The 26,713-nt window shown below is 56.5% G+C and overlaps 1 protein-coding gene across 1 annotated transcript in view; it reads left to right on the top strand.

Annotated features, from left to right (window-relative positions):
* Nucleotides 1-2,514: 2,514 nt before the first annotated feature.
* Nucleotides 2,515-26,713, top strand: part of AHNAK2 (AHNAK nucleoprotein 2) — a 42,569-nt gene continuing 18,370 nt past the window's right edge. The window contains exons 1-6 of the mRNA XM_065518555.1: nucleotides 2,515-2,706; nucleotides 23,545-23,603; nucleotides 23,709-23,807; nucleotides 24,823-24,924; nucleotides 25,894-26,044; nucleotides 26,388-26,569. Coding sequence (XP_065374627.1) covers nucleotides 2,652-2,706; nucleotides 23,545-23,603; nucleotides 23,709-23,807; nucleotides 24,823-24,924; nucleotides 25,894-26,044; nucleotides 26,388-26,569 — 648 coding nt within the window. The 5' untranslated portion in view covers nucleotides 2,515-2,651. The remainder of the gene's footprint in view (nucleotides 2,707-23,544; nucleotides 23,604-23,708; nucleotides 23,808-24,822; nucleotides 24,925-25,893; nucleotides 26,045-26,387; nucleotides 26,570-26,713) is intronic.

The following is a 26,713-nucleotide window of genomic DNA, read 5'->3' as shown; positions in this document are numbered from 1 at the left end:
CCACCAAGGGCTCCATCCTCACCCGTCCCGCAAAGCTGAGGGGAGTCCCCATAGCCCTGTGCAGATCACGCCAGACAATCAGGAGAGGGGCCAGTTCAATTGGATGGGGGTCCAGCGGGCCACAGGACCTCGTCAAAGGCACACACCTAATGGGGCTGAAGACACAAAGGTGGACGAGTGCCCTGAGCTGCCCCTCATTCCCAGGCCCTGCAGTCAAACTCAGACACAGAGGACTGGCAGGCCAAGCCCCCAGCAGACCAGGCAGAGGCATAGATGCAGTCAGGGACACACACAGAGGTGTACGCACCCAGGCACCCTAGTGGCTCTCTCCCTGTGCCCAGGGAGTGACTGACACCGGGTGAGCAGAGCGGGGTGGGTCCCTGGGGAGGGAGGTAAGTTCAGGGCCTCTGGACCCCAGGCAACAATGCTCAGCCCTGAAAGAAGGACACTTCGAGGAGTGGGGGTAAGACCCACGCCAGGTCCACACATGAGGGGGAAGATTGTGCCCCCCATGCCTGGCCTCATGAGGAGGCTGCCAGGGCCTCTTCCCGGCAGTGGCTCTGGCGTCCGTCTGACCTGCTGCTGGATGGCTGCCCAGTGGCTGCAGCGAGGCTAACGGGAACTGTCTAGAGTGAGTCATCGCGCCCTGGTGGCTCACCTGGGCCCGCTGGCTGTGCGTGGTCTCCGAATGAGCCCAGGAATGTGTGTGCCCTGTGTGTATGTGTGCACGTGCGTGGATCTGTGTCCTGGTGTGGGTGTTCATGCGTGCAGGCCTGAGTGTGTATGAGGCTGTCTCTGAGTGTATCCAATATCCCAGGTGGCCTGTGTCTGTGTCTTGGTGAGTCTGTGATCTTGTCTATGAGTGTGTTGCCTGCCTGGCCCTTCCGGTACAGCCTGGCCTCTTCCCACCCCGGGAAAAGGTGTGTGTGTGTGTGTGTGTGTGTGTGTGTGTGTGTGTGTGTGTGACGGAGACAGCATGTGTGTTTGTGTGTGTCTCTGTGTATGTGTCTGTGTGTCTGTGTCTGAGTGTGTCTGTGTGTGTACCTGTGTATGGATCTGTGTGTCTGTGTCTCTGTCCGTGTGTGTCTCTGTCTTTATGTGTGTGTGTATCTGTATGTGTGTCCGTGTGTGTGTGTGTCCCCGCATCTGACCCACACCTGTGGACATTGCCAGGCAGCAACTCCTTGGTGGTGGTGGTCCTCTCCTGGGTCTCTTCTAGCCCTGCCTCCCCCCATAATCCCTGCAGAACTCCACTCCTTCCGGTGTGTGCCCAGCTCGGGTCTACACCAGGCCGGGTGTCACCAAACTCTTAGAACTGCCTTGGGCCCCTGCCCTCCCTGTCCACACCACAGGTGTGCTGCCTCTGTGTGGTGCCCAAGCTCGATCCCAGGAAGGCTCCCACCCTCTGCACTCTGTCCTCACCAAGTCCGCTCTGCCTGAGTATCCCGGGATCCTTTCACTCCCTCCCACACCACAGCCCTGGTTCCACTGCTCGTATTTCCAGTTGTGCCCCATGCCAACACCCCTAGCCACCTGTGCAGTCTATCCTCAGCTCTCATCAAGCTCAGAGACCCTGCTTGGAGCCTTAGGTGGCACCTCCTACCCACAGGAGCCCCCTCAGCAGCCTTGCTGCCCTGCCCCCGCCCACTGGGCCTGACTTTCAACACCAGCCCTTTTGCCCCCATTCTCTGCACACACAGTACTCTGTTCCCTCTCTCCAGAACATTCTTCCTACACTGCCTGGCTCATACCTCACCCCTAAGGTCACAGCTAACACTGCCAGGAGCCTTCCAGGACCCCCGTTCCCCCGCCCCCAGGGCAGTCCCGCCCTGCAGAACGCCTTATCCTTGCAGTCTTGCCTGTGTCTACACCAGACCTGGAGCCCCTGGGGCAGGGCCAGTAGGGTGCTGGTTGCCGCTGTGTCCTAGGCCCTAGGCTCTTGACAAGAATCAGTAGAAAGGATGACTCTGGGCGGGGTTCTGGCTCCAGGACGGCCCCCCAGCGCTGGGTGCTCCCGCACGCAGCGCCCACCCCGCAGCCCTGTCCGTGGCGCCCTGTTCCCGCTGCACGCTCTCAGCCGCGTTCTCGTGTCGGCCACCCCCAGCCCCTGCAGAATTCTGTCTTGTCCTTCTGCTGCCGGATCACTTCCTGGGGTGCCCGCGACCACTGTTGTCCCCTCAGGCTGCCCCCCACCCAGCTTGTGACTAAAGTGTCTGTCTCCCCCGGAGTGGGAGGTGAAGACAGCGGCAAGTCCAGGAGCCTAGGTGCGGGGATCCTGAGGTCGCTCCCTGGCGGGAATCCAAAGTTAATTCTGCGGACGCGACAGGCGGGCCGGGGGCGCGGAGCGGGGCGGGGCCTGGCCGGGAGGGGCGGGGCCGCGGCGGCGGCAGCCAATGGGCTGAATGAGGCCGGCGGCACCGCCCGCAAGCGCGCTCCGCAGTGGCCCGGCCGGGCTGGGCGGACCCGGGCGGGGTCCTAGCTGTGCGGCTGGGTAGCCTGGCGCGCGGTGTCCGCAGTCTGAGGTCGGCCGCCCGCGGCAGCGCAGAGCAGCGGGGCAGAGTGCGGCTCCCGCCCGCCCGCCCGGTGCGCCGGAGCTGGGACCAGCGACTGGACGCGACGGGCCGGCAGGCCCGCACCGCCTGGCCGCCGCGATGTGCGACTGCTTCCACATGGTGCTGCCTACCTGGCCCGGAACCCCCGGCAGCGGTGCGCCCTCCCCGCCTGCAGCCAGCTCCCGTGGGGCGGGTGGGCTCCGCGCGAGGGCGCGCGCCGGGGCGTGTCCGGGGACGCGCAGTGCGGGCTGTGGGGGCGGGGGACTCGGGGATGCCGGCTGGACTCGCGCGCTGTTCTGGGCCTCCCCGGCCGCTGGGGTCTCTTCTCCCGTGCCTCGCGTTCTACCTGTCCACGACTTTCGGTCCCTGCTCCTCTCCCGGCCTCTGGGGCTGTCTCAGCCGCTCACTTTGTTTCTCGGTGGCTGACTCGTCTCTGTCGCGCACTCCCTCTGTCACTCGCGGTCCCTGTCTGTCTCTCCTTTTCGCTCCTGCCCCGCTGCTGGGACACTGTCTGGTCGAGAGGCGGCCTCCTGGGAGGTGCTACCGCGCTCTGGAGCGGGGCTGGTGTCTGCATGGGGCATGAAAGCCGGGGCCGCCGGGACACGGGGCACCTGCACCAGGCTTGCCCTCTCACCTGCTTTGGGGGAGAGCAGCCAGGCTGGTCCGGGAGTCTGGGCTATCCACTTTGGTCCGGGGCTTCTAGGCAGGGTTGGGCAGCGTCTACTGTGTGGCTGTGTGGTGGGGTCGCTGGGTAAGTGGAGGCTGTGGCAGCGCTAGGCCTGAGGTCTGGGGCCTTGTGAGGGGCCTGAATGGGGTCAAAGTCAGGCCACAGGGTCCCTCAGTGCTGGGCAAGGGAAAGTGGGTGCTACCCACTGGCATGCCCCCAGGGATGGTCAGTAGCCTCCCTCTGAGCCGCAGGCTACGGAATGTGTACCTGCTGCTTTTTGTGTGTCTGTCCCTGCACTGGGCCTGGTTCCAGGGCCTGGGTGTCTCAGCATCTTGGAGGGCAGGGCTGGGGTGGGGGGGCAGTCCCTTGGGCTAGGTCTATGCTGCTGCAGCCTGACCACACCCAGGGCCTTGGCAGCCACCGGCCAGGGGGTTGGGCTTCGCCAGCACTGGCACGGGCTGGACCCCACTCCTTGGGGAAAACAGGTCAATGCTAATGGTGCCATGCTGCAGGCGCAGAGGGGTGCCCTTGGCCTGGGCATGCCCCCCAGCCGCAGCAGGCACTACCAAGGCCCCTCCTGTGGTCTGTTTATCTGGTGCGCACTTAGGGTGGGAGACTTGTCTGAGGGACTCCAGAGCAGGGAGACCCCTACAGCGCCTGCTTCACGGTGTTGCAGAAGGGAGTCCAAGGTGTCTGGGCTCAGCAGCGGGAGGGTGATGGCCCCGGTGGGCTGGAGGCCCCCGGCCCCCTCCTCTTTCACTATGACTGGCCCTGCCCACATGGCTGCAGGTTGACCTCCTCAGAGGGAGAAGGGCGGGGCCCCAAGGCATGGGACCACTACCCTGCCCCCAGCTTCCCTGCACAGCCTTTCCTCTCCACTTCCTCCTCGCTCAGGGGCACCCAGAGACTCCCAAGTTGCAGGGTCCAGGACCACCTCATCCACCCCCTGCCTCCACAGAGGCCTGTGCTGGCTTTGTGGTTCCCAGCCTGTCTGAGGCAGTCCCTCCCTGCGTCCAGCCTCCAGAACCATCTGCTCTTAGAGAATAAGGTCAGTGGCTCTCACTGGAGCTTTGGTAGGAGACTTACAAGATCAGAGCCCTTGGGAGTTCTGTCCAGCACGCCAGTTCCCAGACCCTCCCCAACCCTGCGGCCTGGGAATGTGCATTCCTGACAAGCACCCTGCCACCTACTGCCTTTCCCAGCCTGGATTTGGTCCAGGCCTTTTTCACCAGCAGTCCCCTCTCAGCAGGCTGGAGATGGGCGGACTCTCCCCTGCTCTAGTCTTCCTGTCCAGTTCAAACCTGCCCTCTGCCAGCCGCACCAGGCACCAGCCCAGCAGGGAGCCATCTCCTGGGCAGCTTTTGTGCCGAGGCTGCCCCCTGGTGGCCTTGCTGGGAACACCCCACGCAGCGCTGCCAACTGTAACACCAGCCCGTTCACTCCCAGCGGGCTCTGGGTGTCACACCCTTGCCTACTCCAGGGGCGGGTTGCCTCCTTCCCAGGGGCAGAGCTGGATCCCCGATAGCTGGGGAGACAGGGAACCCCTCCCCGGCCCTGGCCCCCACCCTACACCTGCTGCCCCTGGCTTGGCCTCAGCACCTCCCACAATGACAACCCAAGAAAGCACCACCGTGTTGGGAAGGCCCCAGGTGCAATGACATCATGCGAAGATGTGTGGGTGGTCTCTCCTCTGGGATGGGGGTCATGAGATGGCTGGGCCCTTTCCCAAGAAGGGTGCAAAGCAGGGCAGCTGTGGAGGTGGTCTGCCTGTTCTGTGCCTTGCTGGTGCCTTCTTCAGGGCCTTGGGCTGCAAATGTGGGTCAGGACCTCACATTCGGAGACGGGAGTGATCGCAGCTGCCTGTGCTGCTAGCGCCATGCAGCCAGGGATGCCAAGTGACAGTGCGGGCGGGCCTGTCACCACCCTAGTGTCTCCCTGACTGGGTCGTCCACACTGAGGGAGGGCTGTATTCCCATTCTGCAGACAGGGACACTGAGGCTGGGGACCGTGAGGCAGTGACTGACTCCCTGGGCTTTTAGGGGCCAGAGCAGAATATCGCATGCTTTGGTCAGTGACATGCTGTTCTGACAGGTACTGGCTCTGCCCTGCCCCACCAGGCAGGGTGACTGCAGGCAAAGGAGCCCCTCTGTGGCCGCTAGTGGCAGGAATGGGCCCTGAGGAGGAGGCAGCAGAGGGCATCCTGGAGTGCCCTCCAATGAGGTGGCCTCTCAGAAGCCACCAACAGTGATGTTGTAAGTGTGTTCCTAACAACCCCAGTGCTTTCCCTGGTGGGGAAACGGAAGCTGAACCACCAGGGAGGGAGGCTGGGCTGCCTGCTGGCCTCTGGCTCCTGCCCCAAACCTCAGGAGTGCCCACCTGATGCAGCTCAGGGAAGGGGGTGGGGCTCAGAAGTAGACAGGAGGGTCAAGCCCGCAGAGCCTCCAGTTCCAATGCCCCGGGAGCCCCCTCCCTCCTGGCCTTCTCCATGCCCAGGAAGCTGAGTGCCCACTCCCATCTGGGCTCATCGTGGCTGGGCCTACAGCAGGAATGCCCTCATTGCCTTCTCTCCATTTGGCCAAGCTCTTCTGTCCTGGGCTGGGCTAGGAGCTGCCTCTTCTGGGAAGCCCCCTGGGTTGCTGGGCTCACTCCCAGCTCTCCCTTAGACTCTGGCCCCCTCTGTGTCCTTCTCTTGTGACACCTATGCTGAAAGCCTCTGTGTTTCAGGCTCAGCTGGGGGCTGGCTTGGCCAGGTGTGGAGAAGTATAGGTGCTGGGGAGGAAAGGCCCCCAAACCCCAGCAAGTGGGGGGCACTGCCATCTGGGGGTCCCTGCCACCCACTTCAGGAGTAGAATGACACATTCTCCCAGCTTGGTCTTCTGGCTGGCAGAGGCCCACCCTGCGCTCAGGGCTGGTGTGAGCTGTGGGAGTGCTTCCCGTCTGGCTGGCTGCCTGTTCACCCATCCTTCTGGGTCTCAAAGCCACCCCGGGAGCCCTGGGACCTGGGAGGTCATACCTCAGCAGAGCAAGGATCCACCCATTGCTCATTCAACAAACGTGAACCCTATTTTTGTGGCCAGTGCAGCCGCAGGGGGTACAGAAGGGCCAGAGAGGGCTCCCTGGAGGAAAACTGGCCCAAATGGAGACTGGGACTGGTCATGAAAAAGAAGCGGAGGCAGAGCAGGAGGAGCTTGCAGAGGCTGAGGGCGAAGGCAGGGACCTGCAAGGTGTTCAACCCAGTGCATCTGGGACGGGTGGGGTGAGGATGGAGAGGTGGCAGCGCCAGCTGCTGGAGGGATGGCTTTGTCCTGAGGGCACCGGGCAGCCCCATAGGTCTTAGGGCAGTTTTGGCAGGAAGGAAGCTGCTCCATGGGGGCTATGGAGGCCAGGTAGCCTGGAGGGAGCTTAGCGGAGTCTTAACTGGACACACAGGGAGGACGGGCCATGCCCCTCTGCTCCTCTCCATCCCCTCTAAGGGTGATGGGATCCCTGGCCACGCTGTGAGCTTCGAGGGTGTCTCCACCAGGCCCCACCTGCACTCAGTCTGAGCCTCCAGATTTCCCTTTATTTTTCTTTTTTTGGAAGCCATAGCCTGGCCGGGAGCCAAGGACTTCCTTGCTCGGATAAATATTTAATAGTCAGAAGCACTTTCTAAAATGGAAACATGGAGCCGGGCCCAGGAGGCAGGGGGTAGGGAGGGGCTGGGGCGGGAGGCGGTGATCCCCCATCCCCGCACCTACCAGAGGCCCACAGAGTTATTTGCAGCCACCGCCCTCCCCCCGACTGCCAGTCCCTGCCCTGCCAGCTGTGCTGTGCAGACTTGGACTTGCTGACCCAGTGTGTGCTTGTGAGGGTGGGAGTGGCATCGGGGCCTCCTCTCTGCAGAGCTCTTGGGAGGGACTCCTTCCTGCAGGGGTGGCGGTGGTGGGATGGTAGGCAATTGCACAGGCTGTTCCGGGTAGGAGTCCAGAAAGGGATCTCAAGCCACACCCCTGCCTGGACGCTGCAAAGGGTATAGCCAAGCAGGGGCAGCTGGGGATGCCTGGGACGCGGCAGGGGCGGGACACTTTGGAGAGCCTCACTGGGCTATGTCCGTGTGAGCCCTGCCAGCTGGAGGGGCTGTCAGGTGACGGCGTGTGGGTGGGCAGGAGGCCCCATGACTCAGCCCCACTGGGTGGAGTTAAGGCCCCCTTGTTTAGGGCTCCAGCCCTCGGTCCTTGGCCTGCTCCTGCTGCCTGGCAGGCCTGGCTCCTGAATAAGCCAGTACCGTCGGCTCCTTGGTGACACATGCCCTGAGAATGCCAAGCTTCATGCCTTGGCCTCCTCCTGGCTGATTCACCATCCGCTGCCCTCGGCCCTGCCTGGCCCCCGCCAGCAGCCGAGTTCCCACGGCGACCCCTAGCTGATCCTGGGTCCTAACAGCTCTGAGCCGGGACTAGCTGTCCAGTGCACATCACCGGACATGCCGGATCTCAGGGTCCGTGATGTGGTGGCTCAGCAGATGCCCTGCCTGCCGTCCCTCCAGCTGATCAGACACCTGCCTGACCACTGAGTCCCACCACGTGGTCCCAGGAACTGAGGCAGGTGAGCAAGGCCCTGCCCAGCACCCGCCTGCTGGTGGCCAAGTGTGCCCCTCTTGGGACTGGGTAGCAACAGGGGCAGGGTGTGAAGCGTGGCTCTCCAGCTCTTACCCTTCCCAGTAAGTGGTCCTGAGCCAGAGCCCAGGGTCTCCAGCCTGACCCCTTCCCTTGCTGTGTGTCTGCACCGTGCTGTGGGCACCCACCGCCAGGGGCTCTGTAGCCGAGGGCTTGGTGCTGACTGCCTGGCGGGGTAGCAAGTCCAGGATCTGAGCTGGGAAGGTGCCCCAGGGAGAGCCAGTGGCACGTGCTGAGAATCTGGAGAGGGCCTGGGGCAGGGTGTGGTGCGTTCCCATGGCGGTCCGCGTTGGGGAGGGTGCGCCAGGAGGAGATCTCGGTCATGTGTTCCACGGCTTGGTGGACCACACTCGCCGCACTGCAGCGAGGGTCCGGGAAGGGCTTGCGTGGCCGGCGCTGTGGCCAGCTCTACAGGGCGCCTCCCTCTGGCTGCTGTGAGGTGGGCCTAGCTGGGGTGGGGGCCCCAGTAAAGGCTCTTGCGGGGGTCAGTGCTGTGTTTGTCATGATGGCCCTGCTCTGTACCAGCGTCCCCTTCCCATCCCACTCCAGCTGGGCTGGGCCTCTAGGTACGGTGCTGACTCAGCCAGCCCTGCCCTGCCTGGCTAGTGTGGGTGTCAGGTGGTAAACATGTAAACAGCGTTCCCAGGTGAGAGCTGTCTGGGAGTGTTCCCGGAGCAGACCTGGCCAGCTTTTCTGTCTTCGTGTAAATAGAGTCGTTTTCTACCTTTGTGACCGTTAGGTTTTTGTGTCACCCTTTTTAGGGCATTGCAATGGGGGGAGGCCAGGAAGGGGCCTGGGAGCAGGTCCCTGCCTTTCGGGACTGAGGAGCCCCTGGGGCCTCTCCCACCCCATTTGCGGGCCAGTGCCCCTGCTGGGACAGAGCCTTCCCCACCCTTGAAGTCCTCTGGCCTATTTGAGGACCACTTCTCTCTGTGCCCGCCTCAGGCCACCCTGACATCCCATGGTGGGGGCAGCCCTCTCAGCCGCACCTTCCCACCTCTTCCCATGCCACTGGGGCCTGGTGTGGATGCAAGCCATTCTGTCGCTGACCTACCAGGCCGGGTCTGACCCCTCACTGCCCCTGAGGCCTGGGCTGGGCCTCAGCTGTGCGGGCCTGCTCCAGACTGCCTGTTGGAGGCAGGTCCCCACCCAGGCCATGGGCACAGGGCTGGCACCCTGGGATCCCAGTGGGGCTACACATAGCACATTTGGTTGTGTCCTGCTGAAGCCTCCTGGCCACCCAGAGCAAAGACGAGTGGGGGCTAAGGGCCCAGGGTGCAGCAGGGTGAGGTGACCAGGAGGTGGGCCAGGCAGCTGGAGCTCTGGATAGTGGGGGACTTGGGGGCATGGGACTCAGATGTTTCTCAGCCACCACCCAGAAATGACTGGGAAGGATGGCAGGCTTGTTTAAAAAAAAAATGCTAGGCCAGTGCGCAGGTTCTCACCTGTAATCCCAGCACTTTGAGAGGCTAAAGCAGAAGGATCTCTTGAGCCCAGGAGTTTGAGACTAGCCTGGGCAACACAGGGAGACCTGGTCTCCACAAAAAATTTAACAATTAGCCAGGCGTGCTGGTGTGTGCCTGCAGCCCCAGCCACTTGGGAGGCCAAGGCGTGAGGATCGTCTGAGCCCATGCGTATGAGATCAGCCTGGACAATATAGTAGGATCCTGTATCTACAAAAAAAATTTAAAATTAGCCAGGTATGGCGGCGTCACCTGGAGACCCAGCCACTTGGGAGGCTGACACGGGAGGATGGTTTGATTCCAGGAGTTTGAGGCTGCAGTGAGCCATGATCGCACCACTGCCCTCCAGCCTGGGTGAGAGAGAGAGACCCTGTTTCAAAAAATGCTGGTTCCTGAGCCCCACCACACCCTGCTTACCAGATACCCTGGTGCTTCGAGGGGTAGGGGCTGCTGTGAGTTTGGGCTGCGAGGGCTGAAAGGAGGCCAGGGTTGGCTGCCCTGGGGGCTCAGGCAGGTGGCAGATGACCAGGCCCCAAGGTCACTGGCCCAGCCCCCTGTGACCCAGGCTCAGTCCTGCCCTTAGGCTATGCCTCTCCTCCCTTCTGGGCCAGCCTCTATCCTGGCACCCATAGGGAAACTGAGACACAGGGCTTGTGCAGAGCCTGCCTGGGAGGGACCTGCTTCAGGCCTATGTCTGTCCACAGAGCAGGACCTGGCACGCACTAAGGCACTCACCAGACTGGGCTGGCTGTGTGACTCAGAGCGGTCTGTTCCTCTGCAGTCAGCTGCTCAGGCTGGGGGAGCACTCAGGGTGGGGTCCCCAGCTCCAAGAAGCTGAGTGAGTGTTGAGGGCTGGCCTGGCTCCTGGCCCATCAGGGGACCCGCCTACTCCCTCTGGTGGGACGTGGAGGTCCTGGTAGGGTCCAGAGCCAGCCCTAGGAGCAGGCGGAGGCGGAGGCGGGATAATGGGGGGAGGAGCTGTGGAAGGAGGAACCGGGCGTGGCAGGGGGAGGTGGCCAGTTGGGATCTTCACTTCTGGGCCAGTTGGGAGAACGTCTGTAGCTTCCTTGGTAAGTGGCTCCTGTGCCCACCCCCTGCGCTTCGGCCCCCTTCCCGGTCAGCCCCGGGCACCTGCTTGCCTCACTCTTCCGCAGGTCTGTCGGGGCCAGCAGGCCACCAGCAAGAGGGGCTGGAGGAACAGCGCTGGGCTGGGCATAGCCCTGACCCACAGCTGATGGATGGGCAGGGGTGTTAGTTTACCATGGCTCCAGCCAGGGCCAGTGGGTTGGGCACGGATGTCAGGGAGAAATTCCCGGAGCCCCTTCTCCTGGCTCCTGGCCCCTGGGGTGCTGGCGGAGCCCAGGCCATACAAGGTGTGTGGCAGGACACCGAGCTGTGGGCCCTGGGCAGGTAGGGGACAGTGGCTCTTGTTTGCAAGGAGCCTCGGTGTGGGGGGAGGTGAATGCGAAGGGCACCTGCACTCAGGGCAGCCGCAGGTCTGCAAGTCCCCCAGGTGGGCGTGGGGCCTGGGGAAGGGTCCTCAGACGACCCTGTGCTTGTGTGGTACACAGGGGCCCTGGGTGTCTGTGGAGGGTGGTTGCTTCCAAAGGCCAGGTTTACTCTCCTGGGGGTGCCCGAGGTGGGCTGTGGGGGCCTGGGGCGATAGGCAGCCCCATCACAGGGTCACACTGCCCTGGACGTCTGTGGGGCCGGCCTTTCAGCCCAGGGAAACTGGCTCCGGCTAGCCAGCCTGGGATGGATGGGAGCGTGGGGCTGCTCCTTTTGGCTGCCAAATCCCTTGGAGAGGTGGCTGGTGTGCTCCCCTGTGCCTCAGTTTCTCCAGGAGCAGAAGGAGATGAACTGGGCCCACCTGCTGCCCTCCCATCCCCATCAACGGCCTCCCGCCCTCAGGCTTACCAGGCTTTTCCAGGAGATCTGACAAGCTCCTTCCTTTTTCCCACGCACTGCCCGCACTAGCATTTATTATGCACCTACGATGTGCCAGGCTCTGAGTGCTTGGTGAGCAAAGTGTTCTGGGGACCAGGGACCAGGCAGTGTCCAGAAGCCATGGCAGGGTGGCCAAGCTTAGTCTGTGAATTTGCCCAGCAGAGAAGACAGCCTGGGAAAGCCCAGAGAGAGAGAGCCCGTGGCCCAGGCAGGCACAGTGAGGGCTGGAGAGGCTGTGGATGTTGGCTAGGGCTAGAGCAGGCACAGAGAGGCTTCCAGGACAGTCTGACCCATGGACGGCACCAGGGAGCTACGGAAGGTTGTTTTGGGAGAGGGTGATGTGAATAGCCTCACGGGTACAGCTGGGCTGCAGTGGGGAATGGTTACTGGGTGGGCGAGGAGCCCAGCTCCTAGGTCTAGGGGACTGAGGCTGGCTCCTCCGCCCTCCTGCAGCCTTGGAGGCAGAAACAGAGGCAGGAGCAAGAGCCAGAGCTGGCTCTGCCGGCCTCATCCCGAGAGAGTTATCTCGAGAAGCATGGGGAGGGGTAGGGGATGTTGCTCAGGAAAGTCTGAAGGTCTCATGACAGTCAGCCCGCTTGGCACTTTCTTCATGAAGTTCCACCACTGGGTGAGGCCCAAGTGCAGCCAGCTGTGTGCTCCTGTGTCTGGGTGGGCACAGGGCTCCCGCCTCCATGGCCTCACTCGGGGCGTTCAGAGGGAGGAGCCCAAGCCAGACACACAAGTGCACACACGCCCTAGCACCTGAACACGTACATCCCGTGAGCACACACGTGTGCACACTCACCTGCAAACCTGGAGTGGGCTGTTCCTCCCACCCAGGATGGACTTTTCTGGCCACTGGAGAGCCAGTCTCCTTCCTGCCAGCCCCCAGGGCCCTGGTGATTTGCAAATGCACCCAACCATGCCCTCCCACCTGGAGGCAGGAGATGGGGCCCTGGGGCTGCCAGTTTAGATGCAAACTTGGATTTTGTTTAAGCAAAATCTACTTCCTCTCCGCATGGACCTGTTCTGGACCCTCCAACAACTCTCATTTAGCTGGTGGCTGGTGGGAGTCCTCAGTTCGGACCCGGCTGTGGAGCAGGGGTGTTGGTGAGCCTCTGCTGCACTCCCCAGCCTGTGTTCCTTGTCCCCTCCCGCTCCGCCCGCCCCCCGCCCCCCACACCCCACCTCCCCGCCAGGATCTGCTCCTCCCCCAAACACACTTCCTGAGACCCTGCCTGCTCAGGCCCTGCCCCAAAATAGTCCAGTTCTTGGGGAGGCAGCTCTTCTGGGCCAGGGTGGGTGTCCTCTGTGCCTTTCACTGTGGTACCACCCCCACCTGCCGTGGCGTGCAAGGGACTGACCTGGGTCCTGGGGTCCCTCCCCAAGGTTCAAGTTTGCGCCCGCAGGAATGTTAATGGTAGTGTTGAGGCCAGGACACTGGGGGCCCGGGGAGTGGGGGAAGGGCACTGGGGAAGGAACCAGGTGCCAACAGCCTGACCAGCTGGGCCTGGCTCAGGCAAGTCACCTCCACATTCTCCTCTGTGAAGCGGAGCTTTGGTGACTGTCAACAACCAGCGTCATGATTCAGGTGATGGGGCCACTTGCAGAGCCTGTCTGGGAGAACCGGAGACGGAGACGGGGCGGGGCAAAGGCGGCCTCCTCCGCACTCTGGGGCCAAGGCGGGGCTTCCTCAGGACCTCGGGCCTGGGAGGAAGTGCTCTTGGTGGGGGACTGGGATACTGGGGGCCTTCCTCTCTCTCCCCACTGGTGTGGGTCCGAGGCCGGTAGCCTGGCTGGGCAGCCTTATCCCGAGGCGGGCAGGATTTCCCCCTTCCTGTTTGTGTTCCTGGGCCAGGTTCCTGCCAGCCCAGCGGCACAGGGGTCCCCATTCTGCAGCTGTGTGGCCAGAGGCGGGTCTGCTGCTCCCTGAACCTCTGTGCTCCAACCCCACCACAGGCAGTGCAGGAACAGCTACTCCCAGTGCGGTTGCTGAGGGTGGGACTGGGGACTGTTCCGCGTGGGCCAGTGGCAGGACCAGGCATGAGGGCCAGCAGGAGCAGAGCTGGTCACGCCTCCTACTCCTTCCCCCACGCAGGTTCCCAGCACAGGGTGTGCCCCGGGCTTGCTGTCGACACCCTCCCTCACCGGCCCCAACACCCACAAGACTACCCTGGAGAGATCTGAAAGTGCAGCCGGCTGTGCCCAGCTCAGGGGCCCTTCACCGTTGTGCCCACCCCCAGCCCAGCAGACCTGTGCCCCCTGCCTGGCGAGTCCCTTCTCCAAGGAGTTGCCCTCCTGACCCTTTCTTGGGCCTCACGGCAGCTGCCCCCCACCCCCAACCCAACCAGGCTCCTGCCTGCCGGGTGGGGTTTTTTGGCTGGGGAGGCTGCGGAGGGAGGAGGCGGCGGCTGGGTTTCTGGGCAGCCTCAGAACACCTGCCCCACCCTGAGTGCTGGGCAGGGCCTGGGACACCCGGTCTTGGAGGCAGGGGAGCCCCTCCCCACTCATGACCCCAACTCCAACCGCTGGCAGGGGAGCAGCTGTGGGCCAAGTGACCCAGGGACCCTCCTCTGCCCCCAGCCCTGCTAGGTAAGGGCGGGCTGGGGCAGTTGCCCCAGCTCCACACCTACTGGCTGGGTCCCCTTGGGTAAGTGGCTCCCCTCCCCCAGCCTCAGTTTTCACATCTGTTACCCACCTTGGGGATTGAGGGGCAGGGTCTGGGCAGAGCAGGAAGGGAAACTGAGGCCAGAGAGTGGCTTACCTGCATTGCCCTTGGCTTAGCGGTGGGCAGGCTCTGGCCAGATTCCTGTCCCCTTTCTTGGCACAACCCCCCCCCCACGAATTTGCTGTGGGTCTGGTGTGGCTGGAGCTCCAGGCAGCTCCAGGCAGCTCCAGAGCGGCCGGGGTGGCCCCAGCTAGCGGTCCCTCAGGGTTGTGGGGTGCACTGGGGAGCCCTGGCAGGGCCACGTGGAGGGAGTGGGAGGGGGCAGGTGGGCAAGGAGTGGAGGGTTTGGCAGCCATCTGGGAGGCAGAGCAGTGGGGCTGGCCAAGTTCTGTCTGCAGGTTGGGGGTGCGTCCAGGTGGGAGCAGCAAGGGCCCTGTCAGGTGGTGGGGCAGTGTCTGAGTGCCAACGTGAGTGAGATGGGCCCAGGTGGCCAGGACAGAGCTGTGCAGAAGGGAGACAGGGCCTTGCCCCTTCACCGCCTGGTTAGGGAGAAGGGGCCTGTGGAGGAGATCATGTCATGGGGTTGCCAGGGGTACAATTCTTGGGCTGACACCTTGTGCAAGGCTGGTTTGGCAGGTGAAGGAAACAGAGGTTGTGGCTCTGCTGCGGGGTCATGGAGGCCAGGGGTCTGGGCCTGGCCACCCGAGCAGTAGGAAGGTGGTGGGGGTGGGATGATGTGGGGGTGAGTGTTGATGCCTCCTGGCACTGACCCAGCCTTGCCTGCCCTCACCTCCAGCCCTTCTCTTCCCTCACTTGAGAGAACCTCCTCCAGGAGACACCATCCCCCAGCCCTGCCAGGCCTGAGACCAGAGCCAGAGGGGACGTGGGTTGTGAGCCATCTTGCAAAAGGGCAAGGAAAGGCCCCTGAAGCAGTGAGGGAGCGGCAGGGGCCTGTGCAGGCAGAGGTGCTCTTGGGATGAGCAGGCATGGCCCTGGGGGTGCCTCTAGGGGAGCAGTGTCTATGGCCCAGCAACCTACACTCAGGGCAGGCAGGGTGGCCCCCGAATCCATGAGGGAATGAAAGCTCAGAGAGGGCATGAGCTTGCTTAGCGCCACACAGCACATTGGCCAGAGCTAGACTACTGCCGGGACTGGGCGTCCCCATCTCCCTTCATGGGACAGTCCCCAAGGCCAGGATACCTACTGCAGGGGACAGGGAGCAGCTGGTCCCCGAGGCCAGCACACCACCCCAAAGGATAGCGACATGCTCCTTTCCAATCAGTGTCCTACCAGCAACTGGGTCTGGGGCAGGGATGGGGGCCTTAGGTCTGAGACCCTCCTCGTCACTGCCGGAGGGAGGCCCTGGAGCCCAGGCCAGGGCGCCAGAGTTGGTGTGAGATTGGTACTGTTTCTTCTTGGAATATTTAGAGTATAATTCGGAGTGGGAGTTGGGCCTGGAGTTCTTTTTATGGGACGGTTTTAAATAAGGGATTTGATTTTTTCTTTTTCTTTTCTTTTCTTTCTTTCTTTCTTTTTTTTTTTTTTTTGAGACAGCGTTTGCTCTTGTTGCCTAGGCTGGAGTGCAATGGTGCGATCTCGGCTCACTGCAACCTCCGCCTCCTGGGTTCAAGCGATTCTCCTGCCTCAGCCTCCAGAGTAGCTGGGATTACAGGCGCCCGCCACCACACCCAGTTAATTTTTGTATTTTTAGTAGAGACGGGGTTTCACCATATTGATTTTTAAATTGTTATAAAACTGCTTGGATTATCCATCGGGGCGTCCTATCTTTTGGCCTCCCTGGGCCACATTGGAAGAAGAATTGCCTTGGGTCACACATAAAATACACTAATGAGCTAAAAGAAACAATTGCAAAAGAATATCCTAATGTTTTAGGAAGTTTACGAATTTGTGTTACGCCACGTTCAAAGCTGTCCTGGGCCGCATGCGGCCTGTGGGCCGTGGGTTGGACACGTTTGGTTCTTCTTGTGGGTTTTCTAGGAATATATCCAATCGATCTAAATTTTCAGATTTATTAGTGTAAAGGTTATAATTATGTTTGATTTTATGTAGAATTCTAAAATTTTTTATGGAGAAAGCATACAAACCATGGCACACCCAAGTAGCTAGCCCTCTGGTTGGGAAGTAGACCCCTACCGCCACCGGGAGACCCTGTCTGCCCGCTCCCTGTGGCGACTTCAGCCCTAGTTGGCCTGAGCCTGACTGTGAACTGGATGTGATGGCTCCCCTGGTATGAGCGCTTTTTATATCTAGCTTCTTTATCTCAACCTTGCGTTTGTGAACTTCATCCATGTTGCACGTAGGTATAGTTTCTACCATATACTGTTCCACTGGACAAATACCTCAGGTTTTTTTTATTCTACTGTTGATGGACATTTGAATCTCTGGTTTCTGGGTGCCACAAATTATACTGAGATGGACGTTCCTGCACCCATCTTTTGAGGGACATACGTGCGCATATTTCTTGGCCCTGCCCCTGGCTATGAGTTGCTGGGCCACAGGGTAAGGCGTGTCAGGCTGTGATAGACTCTACCAGACTGTTTCCAAGTGGTTGTGCTAGCTCACCCCCAACCCACACCAGGACGGAGTTCCAGCTGCCCCAGGCCTTGTCCTCAGGTGGTCCGCCTCGCCTAAATCTCGACTTTGAGATTTCAGCCATTCTCCTGGGAGCATATGGCGCCTCGTGGTTTTGTTGGCATTGCGCAGATGACTAGAAATGCTGGCCATGTTTCCACATTCTCATCGGCTGGTTGAACATCCTCTTCTATGAGCTACCTTTCCAGTGTTTTCTTGCCCATGTTTCTATCGGGTTGTCTTTTGGTTTGCAAGAATTCTTTGTGCTTTCTGGGTTGGAGGACTTTGCTTGGTAAATGTATTGCAGCTATCTGTGCCCAATCTGTGTTTTTAGGCAAAGATAGATGCAACTCATCGATTTCATTTCCTTTGGATATATAACCCAGTAGTGGGATTGCTAGATCAAATGGTAGTTCTATTTTTAATTTTTTGAGGAACCATCCATAGTGTTTTCTATCATGGCTATACTCATTTACATTTCATGCCCCTAGTGGTGTTTTTTGATGAACTTAATTCTTTTTTTTTTTTTTTTTTTTTTTGAGACGGAGTCTCGCTTTGTCGCCCAGGCTGGAGTGCAGTGGCCGGATCTCAGCTCACTGCAAGCTCCGCCTCCCGGGTTTACGCCATTCTCCTGCCTCAGCCTCCCGAGTAGCTGGGACTACAGGCACCCACCACCTTGCCCGGCTAGTTTTTTGTATTTTTAGTAGAGACGGGGTTTCACCATATTAGCCAGGATGGTCTCGATCTCCTGACCTCGTGATCCGCCCGTCTCGGCCTCCCAAAGTGCTGGGATTACAGGCTTGAGCCACCGCGCCCGGCCCTTTTTTTTTTTGAGACAGAGTCTCGCTCCGTCGCCCAGGCTTGAGTACAGTGGGGCGATCTCCGCTCACTGCAAGCTCCGCCTCCCAGGTTCACGCCATTCTTCTGCCTCAGCCTCCCGAGTAGCTGGGACTACAGGCCCCCACCACCACTCCCGACTAATTTTTTGTATTTTTAGTAGAGACGGGGTTTCACCGTGTTAGCCAGGATGGTCTCGATCTCCTGACCTCATGATCCGCATGCCTTCACCTCCCAAAGTGCTGGGATTACAGGCGTGAGCCATTGCGCCTGGCCAGAAGTTCTTAATTCTAATATAGACCAATATCTGTCATTTTTTGTGTGTTCCGTTTAATAATTTATCCCCTACTCTAAAAGTAATTTCTATTTATTTTCTAGAAATTTTATTGGTAAGCTTTTAACTTTGGATCTATAATCCACATGAAATTAATTTTCTGTGGCTGAGATGGGGCGAAGATTAATGTTTTTCCATATGGATATCCAGTGGATCCCAGGCCATTTATTGAACAGATCATCACAGCTTTATGTGTGTGTGTCTGTTTCTGGGATCTCTGTTCTGTTCCGTTGGTCTTTGTTTTTTTTTGTTTTTGTTTTTGAGACAGAGTCTCACTCTGTTGCCCGGGCTGGAGTGCAGTGGCCGGATCTCAGCTCACTGCAAGCTCCACCTCCCGGGTTTACGCCATTCTCCTGCCTCAGCCTCCCAAGTAGCTGGGACTACAGGCGCCCGCCACCTCACCCGGCTAGTTTTTTGTATTTTTTAGTAGAGATGGGGTTTCACCGTGTTAGCCAGGATGGTCTCGATCTCCTGACCTCGTGATCCACCTGTCTCGGCCTCCCAAAGTGCTGGGATTACAGGCTTGAGCCACCGCGCCCGGCCCCGTTGGTCTTGATTTGCATTTCCCTGATAACGGAAAATGTTGAGCATCTTTTCTTGTGCTTATTGAGCACTCGTACATCTTCTTTTGTGAAATGTCTGTTCAAATCTTCTGCCCATTTTTAATTGAGTGTTTTTTCTTCTATTGAGTTGTACACGGGCTCCATGCAAGTCCTTTGCCAGATACATTCATTGCCTTTTCATTTTCTGAGGAAAATGAAAGCTCTTAAGGCCAGTGTTTTAAATTATGAGAACTTAAATTTATCAGTTTTCCTTCTACTATCCTTACCTTCTGTATCCTAAGAAAACATTGCTGCCTTCAAGGTGGTAAATAATTTCTCCTATATTTTCTTCTAGAAGTTTTATAGTTTTCAGTTTACCTCTATGATTCATTTTGAATTCATTTTCATGAGTGATGGGATGGAAGGGTCCAGGTTTATTGGTTTCCCAGTAAATACCCAGCTGTTCCAGGACCATTTGGTGAAAAGACTTTGTTTTCTATTGGAATAACTGGGCTGCTTTGACAAGAATTTGGCCGGGCATGCACAGGTTGCTGTCAGGAGTGTTCTCACACAGGTTCACACCTGTACTTTGGGAGGCCAAGGCAGGTGGATCACTTGAGGCCAGGAGTTCAAGACCAGCCTGGGCAACATGGTGAAACCCCATCTTTACTAAAAGTACCAAAAAAAAAAAAAAATTAGCGAGGCATGATGGTGCATGCCTGTAATCCCAGCTACTTGGGAGGATGAGGCACGAGAAATGCTTGAACCCAGGAGGCAAAAGTTGTAGTGAGCAGAGATTGTGCTACTGCATTCCAGCCTGAGTGACAGAGTGAGATCCTGTCTCAAAACAAAACAAACAAACAAACAAGAATTAATTGGCCATGTAAGTGTGGGGCTGTTCTGGACTTTGTTTTCTGTTCACTGATTTGTGTTTCTGCCACACTGTCTTGATTCCATTGGGGGTCAGAGAAGAGATCTAGGATGATTGCAGTGATTTTAAATTTGTTGAGGCAGGTTTCTGAGCCAGCATGGGGACTGTCTCAGTGACTGTCCCCTGTGCACCTGAGAGCAGCATGCTCCGGCTGCTGTCTGGAGTGTTCTCCTAGTGCCAGTTTGGTCTCGTTGGTTGATGGGTGCTTCAAGTGTTTTGTATCTTCCCCTATTCTACTTTGTAAGGTTATCATTTCCTAAGAGTGTTAAAATATCCTATTGTATAATAATTATGGATTTATTTCTCCTTTCAGTTTTGCCGGTTTTTACTTCAGTGTTTTAAAAAGGAGATCTAGGTGTTTTTTTATTTGTTTTTTGAGATAGGGTCTTGCTCCGTCACCCCGGCTGGAGGGCAGTGGCACGATCTCGGCTCACTGTAGCCTCAACCTCCTGGGCTCAAGTGATCCTTCTACCTCAACCTCCTGAGTAGCTGGGACTACAGATGTGCACCACCATGCGTGGCTAACTTTTTAATATTTTCTAGAGATAAGGTCTCACTGTGTTGCCCAGGCTAGTCTCAAACTCCTGGCCTCAAGTGATCCTCCTTCCTCGGTCTCTTAAAGTGCTGGGATTATGGCGCAAGCCACTGTGCCCAGCCTACTATTCCATCTTAGTTCCACTATTGGTTTATTACCTATACATCTTTTTTTTTTAATGGTTGCATTATGGTTTATACTCTGAATATTTAACTTATTACAGTATAAATTCAAGTAAGATTGTCCTACTTCAAGTATAATGTAAGATCTTCACAACAGCAACTTCTGCACTCCATCCCCATCCCATCATATGCTTTACTTCTATATTTGTAAAATTCTAAGATACATTTTATTTTATTTGTTATTATTTTTTTGGAGACAGAATCTTGGTCTGTTGCTGAGGCTGGAGTGCAGTGGAAGGATCTCAGTTCACTGCAACCTCTGCCTCCTGGGTTCAAGTGATTCTCCTGCCTCTGCTTCTTGAATAGCTGGGATTATAGACATGCACCACCAGGCCCAGCTAATTTTTGCATTTTTAGTAGAGACAGTGTTTCACCATGTTGACCAGGCTGGTCTCGAACTCCTGGCCTCAAGTGATCTGCTCTCCTAGGCCTCCCAAAGTGCTGGGATTACAGGTGTGAGCCACCGTGCTGACTTATTTTTGTTTTATACAGTTAATTACCTTTTTCTTTTACGGTTTCATTGACATATAGTTTAGAAACCATAGAACCCACCCATTGTAAATGTATAATTCAGTCATTTTACTAACCTTATAGAGTTGAGCAAACATCACCACAATCCAGTTCTGAAACACCTCCATCACCTTCCAAATTTTCTGAACCCCACTTACAATCAATCTCCCTTCCCACTCCCAGCCCCAGGCAATGCCAGCTTAATTCTGGTAAATTATAGAAACTTTGGTCCAAGGTACACTTGTCCCTCAGCATCCATGGGGGATTGCTTCTAGGAACTCCCTCGGATACCAAAATTCAAGGATGCTCAAGTCCTTCTATAAAGCGATGTAGTATTTGCAAATAACCTACATACATCTTCCCTCTCCAATACTTTAAATCGTCTCTAGATTACTTGTAATACCTAATGTAATGTAAATGCTATGTAAATAGCTGGTATACTCTGTTGGTTAGGGAATAATGACAAGAAAAAAGTCTGTACATGTTCAGTATAGATGCAATTTTTGGAAGGACATTTTTGACCCAAGTTTCATTGAACTCAGGACACAGAAACCACTGATATGAAAGGCTAACTGTATACCCTCTCCTCCCACTCCTTTTTGCTATTATTGTCACATATATACTGCATCTATATATGTTATAATCCTAACAATATGGTGTTCGAATTGTTGCCTTATATAAGTGCTTCACAGACTATTGCCTGTCTTCTAAATCCAGCCTCCTTTTTGTTTTACAAGTAAAGTTTTGTTGAAACAGTTATGCTCATTTATTTACATATTATCTATACTCTATAGCTGCTTCTGTATTATAGCTGCAGAGATACAACAGAGATCATGTGGCCTGTTAAGCTTAAAATATTTACTATATTGCCTTTTTCAAGAAAAGTTTGTCAATCCTTGCTTTATACAATCCTCTGTTTTTGAAAGAAGTTAAGAAATAAAATTAGGACAATATATATTCAGTCTTTTATATTTGCCTACATATTTACCACTTTTTGCATTCTTCATTTCTTCCTGTGCATTTGACTTACTGTCTGGTATTAGTTCCTTTCAGTCCGAAGGGCTTCTTTAGTATATCTTGTAAGGCAGATTTGCTAGCAATGAGATTTCCAAGTCTTTGTTCATTTGGGAATGCCTTTATTTTGCCTTTTTTAAAATTTAAATTTTTATTTTTTTGAGACAGAGTCTTGCTCTGCCTGACTGGAGTGAGGTGGTGCAATCACAGCTCACTGCAGCCTCAACCTCTCAGGCTTAAGCTATCCTCCTGCCTCAGCCTCCTGAGCAGCTGGGACTATAGGCATGCACCACCATGACCCGCTAATTAAAAAAAAAAATTTTGGGCCGGACGCGGTAGCTCACGCCTGTAATCCCAGCACTTTGGGAGGCTGAGACCGGTGGATCATGAGGTCAAGAGTTTGAGATCAGCCTGGCCACCATGGTGAAACCCCATTTCTACTAAAAATACAAAAATTAGCGGGGCATGGTAGCGCGTGCCTGTAGTCCCAGCTACTCGGGAGGCTGAGGCAGAAGAATTACTTGAACCCGGAAGGCAGAGGTTGAAGTGAGTCGAGATCGTGCTACTACACTTCATCCTGGGTGACAGAGTGAGACTCCGTCTCAAAAAAAAAAAAAAATTGTAGAGATGAGATCTTACTATATTGCTCAGGCTGGCCTTGAATTTCTGGGCTCGAGCTATCGTCCCACCTCAGCCTCCCAAAGTGCTGGGATTACAGGCATAAGCCATCATGCCCAGACTATTTTGCCTTTATTTTTGAAGGATAGGTTGCTTAATATCAAATTCTTCGTTGACAACATTTTCTTTCAGCCCTTTGAATATACTGCTCCACTTTCTTGTGGCCTCTACGGTTTTGATGTGATTCAGATGTTAGTTGTATTTTTATGCCCTTATTATGTGATAGGTCCCTTTCTCTTGAGCATTTTGACTATGATGCGTCCAGGTGTGGATCTCTGTGTTTCTCCTGCTTAGGTTTTGTCGAGCTTCTTGGATTCTGCAGATTGTTTTCAGCCATCACTTCTTCAACTCTCTCTTCTGTCTCTTTATCTTATGGTTAATGCTCTGAGGCTCTGTTTTTCTTCAATCAGCCTTCCTCCTGACCCCCGTTCTTCAAATTGGTTAATTTATGTTAATCTACAAGTTGATGATTCTTCCGGTATCTCAAATCTATTGGTGAACCCCAGTAGTAAATTTTCAACTCCAGAATTTTTGCCTTTTAAAAAATAAGTTTTATTTCTTTATGAGATTCTTTCTTCATTATTGTTAATATATTTTCCATTAATTTTTTAAACATGGTTTTTTTTGTGTGTGTTTTGAACAAACTCTTTTTTTTTTTCTTTTTGAGATGGAGTTTCACTCTTGTTGCCCAGGCTGGAGTACAATGGTACAATCTCGGCTCACCGCAACCTCCACCTCCCAGGTTCAAGCGATTCTCCTCCCTCAACCTCTTGAGTAGCTGGGATTACAGGCATGTGCCACCATGCCCGGCTAATTTTGTATTTTTAGTGGAGATGGGGTTTCTCCATGTTGGTCAGGCTGGTCTTGAACTCCCGACCTCAGGTGATATACCTTCCTCGGCCTCCCAAAGTTTTGGGATTACAGGTGTGAGCCACCGCGCCCAGCCTGAACAAACTTTTAATAGTTTCTTTGAAGTCTGTATTAAACCCAACACTGATGGACATTTAGAGATACTTTCCATTCACTGCTTTTTTTCTCAGTATGGATCATACATTCTTGTTTCTTTGCGTAACTTGTAATTTTTTGCTGGCTGCTGGACATTTTAGATAATACATTCGAGCAACTCTGGATTCTGATCCTCCCAGGGTGTGGTTATACAATAACTAACACCTTGTGTTTGTTTAGTAACTTTCTTGGACTAAATCTGTTCCAACTTGGAATAAGTCCAGTCTCAATTCAGTGCTACCTGACTTGATGCCACAGCCTCTCCAGCCCGATAGCTGTGGATCCTCCCCTGGCCCCTGAATTTGCTCTCAGATCCAGTGTCCAGGACAGGACTATGCCACCTCCACAGTGTACATACACTCCTGGCTCCCTCCCCCGGGCCCCGATCTGCTCCCCCAGCCTGCTTATCTCCACTGACAGCCACTCTCTCTGCAGTGTCTGGCCGACAGCTGCAGCCCAGGGAGCCAGATGCAGAAACTGAAGATGACCACTCTGTAAGTGAGAGCGGGAGGAAGTGTGTCCTCCTCATACCCTGCCCCCATTCTCCCTGGGCCCTGGGAGAACTGAGTGGCAAAAGGAACTGGATTCTCTCCTGTCAGGTGACTGAAGGGCCTGCAGATGAGGTCATTCGACCACGGCCACAGGGGTCCTCACCTGTCTACGAATACACGACTGAGGCTGCTGACTTTGGACTCCAGGTGAGCCTGCTGGGCAGAGCCCCACAGGCACCCAGCTCTCCCCCTGCATCGCCCTGTGTGGGCAACTCACTCATGTCTGTGCAGCCCTGCCGCCCTGCCTCGCTGCCCACTGGGCAGTGCCCACTCAGATGTCCTCTCAGACTCCTCTGTGCCCTTGGGTTCCTCCCTGCGGCTGGCCAGGGCACAGTGGGATGGAGGTGCCTGCAGCTCTTGTGAGCATGCGTGTGGGTGGATGGGGACAGGCCTCGTGTTACTGTGTGTGTGTTTCAGGGGCACAGGTTGTGTGCATACCTGAACCTGTGTAACACACTCATGCTGTCTTTGGGGACAAGGCCCCATGGCTACCTCTGGAGACAAGGACTTGGGGAAGGGATCAGAGGAGCCATGTCTATGAAAGGATTCCTTTTTGTACAATTTGAATTTCTTTTTTTTTTTTTTTTTTTTTTGAGACGGAGTCTCGCTCTGTCGCCCAGGCTGGAGTGCAGTGGCCAGATCTCAGCTGACTGCAAGCTCCGCCTCCTGGGTTTACGCCATTCTCCTGCCTCAGCCTCCGGAGTAGCTGGGACTACAGGCGCCCGCCACCTCGCCCAGCTAGTTTTTTGTATTTTTTAGTAGACGGGGTTTCACCGGATTAGCCAGGATGGTCTCAATCTCCTGACCTTGTGATCCACCCGTCTCGGCCTCCCAAAGTGCTGGGATTACAGGCTTGAGCCACCGCGCCCGGCCTACAATTTGAATTTCTTATCTCCCTCCGTATGAAACTCTAGTTGCTGTGGGGCTTCCCTGTGGGCGCTGTGGGCTGTAGGCTGGGCCCTGTCAGGAAGCAGGAAGGCCGAGAGTTGCCTTTTCTCTGTGGATGTGCCTGGAGGGACCCGGCTCCCTCTGCACACAGCTGCATGTTGGAGGTTCTGGGCCCCTCTGAAGGGAGGGCTCCTGGTCTGGCACCAGCCTACCTGTGCCCCTCCCTGTCCCTGAGCTGGGGCAGGTGCCTAACTCCCAGCACTTGTGGCTGCAGGAAGACGCTCCCGGCAGGCAAGGTTCCGCTGGGAGACGGAGATCCTGGTGGAAGCGGGATTCAAGGGACTCACGGACATTTTTCAGGATGAGTCGTCCAGAGGTGGGTACAGAAGGAGCTGAGGGTCACAGAGGTGTGTCCGTCCACAAAGGATCCAGCCAGAGAGTTTGAGGTCAGAGCAGGCGGGGGAGGAGCAAAGAGGCTGGCAGTGTGCCCGGTGCCCTGGGGAGGAGGGGTGTTCTTGTCCCCCTTGTCAGGCCTGGGGAAACGCAGGGGCTCCAGAAGGCTAAATCTGGTTCTGACCCTCCCCACTCCTCCCTGGTGTAGAGTTTGATGCATAGCCAAGCTCCCAGCCAGGTAGACCTGGCTGTGCAGACCTCAATTTCCTCCTCTGTACAATGGGGCAGTGCTGGTGTGTGTTGCATATTCAAGTCACGGGGCTGAAAGGGCCAGTCAGCACCCAGGCCATGTAACTATGGAAGGTGCTAGACTCTGCTAGCACCCGGTGATGAGGGGACTCTGCCTCTAAAGCAACTGTTCTTTTTTTTTTTTTTTTTTCCCCTGGATGCCCCAGCAGTCCAAGAGCTCTACAGGACACAGGCCCCATCCTGTCCCAGGTCTGGCAGGTTGCACCCAATGTCCCGTATTTTCCTTGGCATTGCTGTTCTTCCTTGTCTTGAGCATCAGGTGCCTTGCACACAATTCATACTTCACGTGTTTGTGAAGAATGCACAAAGGAGCTGAAAAGGGAACCTCTGGCCACAGGGAAAGCAGAAGTCGTTCTGCCCTGTTCCTGGTGCCCTGCTGGGCCTGGTGGCATGGACAGGCTGTGCCTAAGTCCTGGCAGGTTGGGGTGGGGACAAGAGTTCTGGAAGCTTCCAGCTGGCTTCCTCCAGAGCTCAGACACAGCTAGCTGAGCCCACCCGGTGGGTGCCCCACACTGTTCTGTGTTGTCCGGGCTGATGGGAAGGATGGTGGGGTGCCCATCCTCTGGAGACTCAGGTCCCAGCAGGGACGCTTACGGTGGGACTGGCACATGCTCACCATGGCCCTGATGTGCTTCTGCTCCAGTCCATGCAGGAGGCAACAGAGGTGACGCTGAAGACAGAGGTGGAGGCGGGAGCCAGTGGCTACAGTGTCACAGGCGGTGGGGACAAGGGGATCTTTGTCAAGCAAGTGCTGAAGGACTCCTCAGCTGCCAAGCTTTTCAACTTGAGAGAAGGTGCCATGGCAGTTCCATCCCTGGGGTCGCCATTCTCCCCACCAGAATGGGAGGGACCTGGAGGGGGGCATTGAGGGGGATAGGAGCCACACCTGGAGCCTAGGACGACCTCCTCACGTCTCTGCTCAGCTGCTTGAGGCTGGGATCACCCACTGCACCTAGTAAAATGGGGGACCCCATCCACCTTCCCTGTGCCTGAGACACTCGGTGGGGGACTGGTGGGGCAGACTCAGTGGGATCCCCCCTATGCATGCTCCTGGGGCCCTCCTCGCCAGCCAAGGCAAGACAGCAGACCCCATCTCATTCACACACCCGGCCCTGGGGCTGCTCTTTCTTGGTCTAGGGGATCAGCTGCTCAGTGCAACCGTGTTCTTTGACAACATAAAATATGAAGATGCTCTCAAAATCCTTCAGTACTCAGAGCCGTACAGGGTTCAGTTCAAAATCAGACGGCAGCTCCCTGCTCCACAGGATGAAGAGTGGGCCTCCAGCAATGCCCAGCATGGCCCACAGGGCAAGAAGGAGGTGAGACCACCATGCCTGTGGGGCAGGGCCCCAGCTGGCTTCACTACCCTGCTGGCTGAGCTGGGAGGGGATAGCACTCCCAATCCATCTGTCCCTGGGCCAGGGTCTCAGGCTTCTTGGACTGGTACCAACAGATTCCCTCTC

Source organism: Macaca fascicularis, chromosome 7 (assembly GCF_037993035.2).
Source record: "Macaca fascicularis isolate 582-1 chromosome 7, T2T-MFA8v1.1".
Lineage (NCBI taxonomy): Eukaryota > Metazoa > Chordata > Mammalia > Primates > Cercopithecidae > Macaca > Macaca fascicularis.
This window is presented reverse-complemented; position numbering and strand designations above follow the sequence as displayed.